General features: G+C 38.1%; 1 gene segment (V, D, J or C); it reads right to left on the bottom strand.

Moving 5' to 3' along the window:
* Window positions 1-1285: 1285 nt before the first annotated feature.
* LOC130878002 (immunoglobulin kappa variable 1-12-like) lies at window positions 1286-1857 on the bottom strand. The segment is given in 2 exon segments: window positions 1286-1674; window positions 1790-1857. Coding segments are annotated over 2 exon segments (444 nt in total).
* Window positions 1858-8350: the final 6493 nt, after the last annotated feature.

The following is an 8350-nucleotide window of genomic DNA, read 5'->3' as shown; positions in this document are numbered from 1 at the left end:
CTATCAAGGTACAGTAGTCAATATTCTGGGTAAATTTTATCCATCAACAGTCTGGAATCTGAAAATGTTGGGACATTAACATCATTACAGTCCTGGTGCGGGAGAATTGTCTGTATTCTGTCAATCATGTTATAAATAAACGCTGATTGGCCAGGCAGGAAATATACGCGAGAAAATCAGACAGGAAGCAGAAATGATGTAATGCTAACGGGAGAATTCTGGGAAGGAAGAAGTTGATTCCTCCCACTCCTTCCCAGGCCACCGAAGCAGCAGGATGTGACATGCCCTTCTGGAAAAATGTACTGAGCCACATGGCTAACATAGATCAGAAAAATGGGTTAATCAAGATGTGAGAGTTAGCCAGTGAGAGGCTAGAGCTAATGGGCCAATCAGCTTTATAACTTAGAGAGACCTATGTGTGATTTTCTTTGGGGCTAAACAGCTGTGGGGAAACTGGGCAGGACAAAAACCCAAACAAAAAGCAGGCCTGGCCATTCATGTTACAGAGTCCCCTCAGATCATGATAGCAGTTATTACATAAACCACTTAGGGAAGCATATATTAGAATCAGTCTCTGCTGCTCCAGATGTTGCTTCTTGATTATTTATGCACCCATTCTCCTCTGCACATCAAGAAGTGGTTTTACTACAATGTGCCTAGATTCTTGCATGTTAACCTACCTTACACTGGTCCTATGCCAACATTCCGCATGCATCTACATTAGCAGAGGAGATATAATGCTTAAACGTGTGATCTTGGCACTGGGAAGTCAGTGGGAGGTGGTATTGATGCTGCAAACTGAAACACATTACAAGAAAGGACCAATACTTGCCTCATAATGCTTACCACAGATACTGGTGAATGGTGAAATTCCTCTGCTTTTACTTCAAATTTCAGGAGTATCTTTACTGAGAAACTCTTAATAAAAACAGAAAAAGATAAAAATTAACAGAAAATACCCTTTCAGTATTTAGGGTACAGCATCAAATCATAGAACACCACACACCATGCAGGCACAGTTATCTAGAAAGTAGTTTTGTAAATCAAAACCATCCTTTTTGAATGTTCCTTAGAAGGCAATTTTACTGCATGCATTGCAAAGATAGCATGGCTAGGATTGCTCAAATATAAAAAAAATTCTCTTAAGCAAATGTGAGACTCTTTATCATATCTGTGCTCTTGTACCTTAGAGGAGGAGAGTTAGAAGCAGAGGGGCCCAACTGACAGTTCTCCCCAGTACTCCCAATGACCACCAAAGCCCAGCAAACCTGAAAACAAAATATTCTCAGGAGCAGGCAGCAGGGGGAGCAGCTAGTACTAGCTCAGTCTTAACTTGCTGCACCATTAAGAGGTTTATGTTATGACTTGTATCACTGTGGCAACAGCTCTGATGCTGCATACAGAAATAAGTGGCAACATCTTCAGGCTGCAGGTTGCTGATAGTGAGAGTATAATCGGTCCCAGAGCCACTGCCACTGAATCTTGATGGGATTCCTGTTTGCAGGTTGGATGTCTTATAGATTAATAGTACAGGAGCATTCCCTGGTTTCTGCTGGTACCAGACTAACCAACTATTAATGTTCTGACTGGCATGGCAAGTGATGGTGACTCTGTCCCCAAGAGATGCAGACACAGTTAGTGGAGATTGTGTCATCTGGATATTACAACTCACACCTGAGGTTGGAAACAAAACAATGATGCAGTGTTAACCATATTGTAACATAACTTTCATGAAAAGCGAGGTAGTGCTCACAATACCTGTTACAAAATTCTCTCCTGTTTTTATTACCTGAAAACCAGAGCAGTAGTAGCCCTAGGAGCTCAGAAAGCATCCTCATGTTCATGCTGTATCCTCACTGAGAATGGCTTCTGAACATGGTGTGACCAGCTAGTGATTAACTTCTCAGAGCAGAGGGTGTGCTCAAGCCATATGCAAATCAGCAGGGATGTACATTATTTGAGACAAACTACAGGATTGCCTGGACTCATCTAAGGGACTCAGCATAAGCGTGAAAGTCCCCAGATTTCAAGACAGAGAGAGGTAGAACCAATTTGCTTTTGGGTAATGTGATCTTTACTGAGGGTCAAAGAGTAATATCAGTGTAGGAATTTTAAGTGCTTTGTTGTTTTCATTAATACCTTTTACTCTTCCTGTATATTCTTTGGAAGCCCAAAAGCCTGAGCCTATTCTGCTTTGTCTGAAGGTCAGTGTTTGAGGTTACTGAAAGTTGTTGACAACAACTGTGGCTACACACCCTGACCTAGGGTATGATTACTTGGTGTTTTCGATTCCACCCTGGCCAATGGTCGAGAATTCAAGGATACTTCTTTTCCTTCTTTTGATATAGGTGGTATGTGATAGGGAGTAGCTGTCTTCAGGATACTTGGTCTAGGGTAGGTTCACTGCCTAAACAACAGAATACTTTTCTCAAGAATTAATGGGTTGCTGTATCAAAGTATTGAAGCAAGTAATTTTTCTAGTTGTTCTTTGTATCGCGTTAAAGCAGTCTTTTGCCTTTCTCCCCATTTTGTATTGTGGTATAAAAGTATGTGGAAAATTAAACACAGGTGAATTACTCAGAAGTAAGAATTCAGTATGCAAGAGGCACTGAGTTTCCCTACCAGTACTATCCTATGTCTCTGTGAAACTTTCTTATTTTTGATCCTTCTACCTAATGTTTCTAATCCTCCTGCCCCTATCTTAAAATGTACAAAATTGCTGTGGCTAGTGGCCCAGCAAAAGTCACCCCCAAATGGTGGTTCCTGACAAATGGCAGCCCCATGTGGCATGACTTACAATATTCACATTAACAATGATGACTGATCTGTAATATTCCAAAAAAATTAAAGGAGACTTATTTATTCAAAAAACTTTTGTTTTGAAAATATGAAACTATAAACTTTATCATAAAATTTGTAGCTAAATAAGTATATAACATACAAAAATTAACCAGAAATAGAGTCAGTACAACCCAATGAACTTCTCAACAGTATTAATAGAAGCTAAGGATCTTCACATTCAATTTTATATTTTCAGATATATTTTACCAAAATGCAAAATATTTATGACAGAATTAGAAAAATAAACAGCTTTATATCCTCTTTCATGATTAGTGTCAAATTCACGCATTTCATTTTTGACTATTGAAACTGATTACAAAATACTCTCACTCTGAAGCCCTGAAGATCTTGAAATTAGCATGAAGAAAACTTAAAATCATTTTTGAGTCATGACTATATGGAATGGGTGTGTCTTTCTTCTCCTCCTAAGTAACCTCCTATTCTTCCTTCAGTACTCTGCTAAACTAATTTTATAAAAGCTGTCCAATGTCAGGAGTCTTCTCAGTTCCATGAGTTAGGTCATCTTTCATCGTACAAGTTTAATGGTGTTCTTTAGATACCTCAGGATTCTATCATTTTGATTTTAGTTGTCAGGGGTAAACCAGTTTTCAGACACATGCACACTCAACTCCCTCATGTCACTCAGCTTGAATAACCCAGAAACATTTTAGACTTTCTCTTTGGAAGTTTATAGACTAAAGGGACTTTAAATCCATTTTCCACTCCTCCTCACTTGATTCCTTATCTTCCAGGACTTGTTCACCTGCTCATAATGATGTTTTTCAAAGAAATCTATATTTAAAGGACAGAGTAAGACAACAGACAAACACAGATAATTCAAGTGTGTATTTAATATAAGAGTATCTAATATTTAACAATAGAAATAGTTATAAAGCTGTTTTATATTCTGATAACTGACTTGTATTATCTTTTTAGTTGAATGTTACATTTTTCACATATTCATACCTTTTTACTTTTAGTGAAGTTGCCAAGAAGTCAAAAGACAACATCTATTCATCTATAAAAACTAACACAATTATTATTTATAGTAATTTTTCTAGTAGTTCCACATTTGGTCATAATTAGTACTACTCTTTATAGCATGAAATAGGAAAATGTTTGATCAAATTTAACTTTTTGTATTTTGAGGGCACAGGGTCAGTTCCAGTCTACTGTCTAGGCAAGGAGCAGGACCTGTTCTCCTTATTTATTTGCAAACACATATGCAAAGTTTTCAACTTATAAGACTACTTAAAATGATTCAAGAGGAGTTTTCTTTATTATTTCTAAAAGTTTAATGTCCAACAGAAATCTTATTTCAAATTGCAGAGGTCCATCCGTGTTGCTGAGAAGTGGCAACATTCCACGACACAATGTTTCAGTACATTACAGGGTAGCATATATAATGGGATATTCAACATGGGATATTGAACAGTGCTCTATTAAGTGGCTTCATACTAGATGATCTTGTCCTACTGTATATCAATGTAAGTTTCTAGAGCACATTTTGGCTTGGATTGTTTAGCAGGATGTATGTGTCAAATGAATTTTTGTCTTGTGCTATTCCTGATCTACATTATATTTCTTGATATATTCCCATTGTAAGATATAGTACCTATGAAACAATAACTATCTCTCCAGCAGGGGGCAAGAGTAACACATATTTGTACAGTCATGGTTATCTGTCTTAGTGCTGACAAGTATTGTAACAGCATAAATAAGACAAATAGGTTCCCCTGTGTCATCACCAGTAGGTTTGACTTGACTATGGTGCCCTGTCGAGGTGCAAGACCTGCTCTACTGAATGCTATGTACAGCAAGGGTTAAGGAGAGGCACACTGAGGTATCTCTTCACCTCCCATATTGCTTGATAGATGGGAAGTGCCACTGAATCTTCAAAAGTTGTGAGATCAGGGTTGGCTCACCTGCACCATCAACAATAAGGTCAAATTTACTGAGTTGCTTAGATGAGGCACTGAGACTGCTTTCTTGAGTACTGCAGCTAGTGGGATGATTGGAAATCTCAGCAATTCTAACCTGAGGACCAGATTTCCTACATGCCACAGGTAGTGAGGGTTTGGGAAAGGGAGTACATCTTTCTCTTGTACATACCATCATATGGCAGAGGGGATGGGCCAGATCTCCCATGTTCACATTTGTGAAGAAAACTTTCCTTCATCCCTAACAGGGTCAGCTCCAGTCTACTGTCTAGGCAAGGTGCAGGGCCTGTTCTCCCTACTGATGCAGTTGAGGTCTAAGTTTGCCCATCTCATCATTGAACCCATCTTTTGGGACATATGAAAGGGTTGTTCCTGCAGACCCAAAGTTACAGGATCTCTATGACACAAGAGAAAAATAAGACATCGAAGAGGAATCCAGAAGAGGACCCAGTATTCATGATGTAGCAAAGACAGACCTCAAACCAGACTAATCACTTAATGCAATGAACAAGTAACAATATATGAACTGAAGGTTTGTGTGACTTTACTGTGTTACACTACAACTTACACAACAAGTTTTTTCTTTTCTTTTATTCTCCTTTCTCTTAAATTTTATCTTGCTTTTTCTGGGGTTTGTGGGTTACAAGAGTAGATGGGAGATGAACATGGTTGGCGAGATGAGTAGTATCTAGATGCATGATGTGAAAAAAGAAAAAATTAATAAAAAGTTAAATTCGGAAAAAGAGAGAAAGAACAGAAATAGGATCCCAGACTCTTGATTTATTTGGATTCCACAAATATTTCCATGCATCTGTCTATGCGACTAACATGGGCACCTTTCATTAACATAGTCTTTGGAAGCTGGTGACCAAGAAAATTAACTCTATTTATAGATGGAGCAAAGTTCACACCCATTTATTGAAATAACCATGGCTTAGGAGAAACAGAAGTCCAAGTTACTCCAAAAATCATCAGGAGGCATAATGTTAGATTCATAATAGGTGCTACAAAAACAATATTTATGTTTATTTCTGTTTTAGAAATGAAGGTTTTTTTAAGCATGTGACTTCTGTAGTAATATGCTTAAAAATGATAGAGTTCCAGATAATGCACTGGTACACAATTGATTTTTGTAGGTCTTTTTGTGCTCAGGACCATGTGATTAGACTGGGCTAGATGAGCAAAGCTTTAGTTAAGTAGTTGTCAGGAAATTGGGATAATTAATATTTGATAAAAGAGACTGGAGTTTTATTGTTTTTAAATTTTTAAGAACTAGCCCAGCAGTGGTGGCACATGCCTTTAATCACAGCACTAGGGAGACAGAGGCAGGTGGATCACTCTGAGTTCAAAGCCAACCTGGTCTACAAGAGCTAATTCCAGGACAGCTTCCAAAGTTACAGAGAAACCGTGTCTCAAAAAAAAATCTAAGGGCTGTGGGAATCTTAAAGTTAGCTATTTTTGTGTTATAATGTGATATTAATATTAAAAAGTCATCTTAGAGATGAATGAGAAGTAAAATTTTCTAATTAAAAGGTGACATGCTTTGTGTCCTGTTGGCCAGTGGTCAAGTTTACTGGCTAATTTTTTTGTCAACTCAACACAAGTTAGGGTCATTAGAGAGAAGGGAGACTAAATTGAGAAAATTCCATAAGACCAGACTATAGAAACCTGCAGAATATTTTCTTAGTTGTTAATGTGGGTAGTATCTTCCCTTCTCTGGGTATCCTGGGTTCTGTAAGATAACAGGTTGAATATGCCATCAGAATCATGTCAGTAAGCAGGATGCATCCATGACCTCTGTTTCACCCTTGCCTCTCAGTCTCAGCCATGCTTGAGTTCCTGTCTTGATTCCCTTCTATGATGAACATTGAGGTGGAAAAATAAGCCAAATAAACCTTTTTTCTCCAAAAGTTGCTTTTTATTGTGGTGTTTCATTATAGCAATAACACTGACTAAGAAAGAAATTAAGCAGAAGAATATTGCTTCAAACTCATATAAGTCACAGAAACAGAATTGAAGATTCAACAATGAACTTATAAAGCAACAAATTTTGATATTTTTTTAAAAAAATAAACTTGTCAAAACGTATGGCAAAGAAAACACAGACTGTCTTACAAATGGTGCTGTATATCCACACAATCAACAACATAACTGGATCTCTGTAATTCACTCAATATGTAAATGAACTCAAAATGGATCAAATGTATCAATGTAAAGACTGAAACAATAATTGTGTCTACAACACAAGCCCTACACTTAAGGGTCTGAGAACATTGAAGAAGAGGGCGTATGAAGGTTATATGAGCCAGAGGACCAGAGTGTCTTCAGAAAGACTTTATCTTCTAGATATGAGAGGAAATCTACATTGATGAAATTTTATCAAAATGGCTTCTAAAATGAGATCCAAACAAAGACAACACCACTTGGTATGTCATACCAGATGGTAAAAACCTAACAAAACCCTACCCTAATAAGAAGAGCTATAGGTAATTACTGCCTGCTGAGAGAGGGCAAAAATCATTTTTTCCCAGAAAGGAGTCCTGTTGCAGGAGAGCCGCTTGTTCGTCCAGTCCACCCAAAACCAAAATAACCACACAGAAACTATATTAATTAAATCACTGCTTGGCCCATTAACTCTAACTTCTTATTGGCTAACTCTTACATATTAATTTAACCCATTTCTAGTAATCTGTATATTGCTATGTGGCTTACTGGCAAAGATTCAGCATGTCTGACTCTGGTGGCTCCATTGCGGCTTTCTGACTCTGCCCTCCTTCTCCCAGCAATCATTTCCATCTCCCCACCTATATAAATTCTGCCCTATCAACAGTTCAAGGCAGTTTCTTTATTCATAACCAAGAAAAGCAACACAAAGACAGAAGGACCTCTCATACCAAAGTCCCACACTTTGTTATCTAGTCGCAAGTGGTAAGCCCTAAAATCATATGCTTATTAGAAAAATATTGACTCAGCATGTATATTTACCCCCCACACACACACTTAAAAGAAACCAGCAGTTAGTAATACTAAGTTTCACAAAGGAATTGAGCCTATAAACATTCTTAAGCTTCTCTGATTTTGAGATAGTGAATGAGCTCTATTTCTGGGAAGTACCAATGAAAGAATGAAGTAAAAATTATTGAAAAAAATCAGTCTTCTTGGGATATAAGATTTTGCCCTTTTCATCCTACTCTTTGTAGAAAATTTCACATCCTGGTTTAGGCAGGAGGTAAGTGGAGACCCTGGACCCTTGCTGAGTTCGATGTAAGACAAGTCAGCACAGGAGATCTGCTCACCCCCCACAGCTTTGGTTGGATTTTGTGCTCAGTGAATGGTTGGATTTCAATTCCTGACTTGGTTAGGGGTTGTGGTGGCGCAAATGAATGCAGACAGATTATATAGATATATACAGCTTTAATAAGGAAATAGACTTACAGGACCACAGGTTCCCACGGAGCACTGGAAAAGCAGAGCAAAAGAAAAAAGGGGCTCCTGGGCTCACGCCCGGCAGATTTATCCGTAAAAATTAGCCCGAGGCGAACACGCCCCCAATGGGTGGGGCTATGTCC

Source organism: Chionomys nivalis, chromosome 1 (genome assembly GCF_950005125.1).
Source record: "Chionomys nivalis chromosome 1, mChiNiv1.1, whole genome shotgun sequence".
Classification (NCBI taxonomy): Eukaryota; Metazoa; Chordata; class Mammalia; order Rodentia; family Cricetidae; genus Chionomys; species Chionomys nivalis.
The sequence above is the reverse complement of the archived record's forward strand: the minus strand, read 5'-3'. Positions and strand labels throughout refer to the sequence as shown.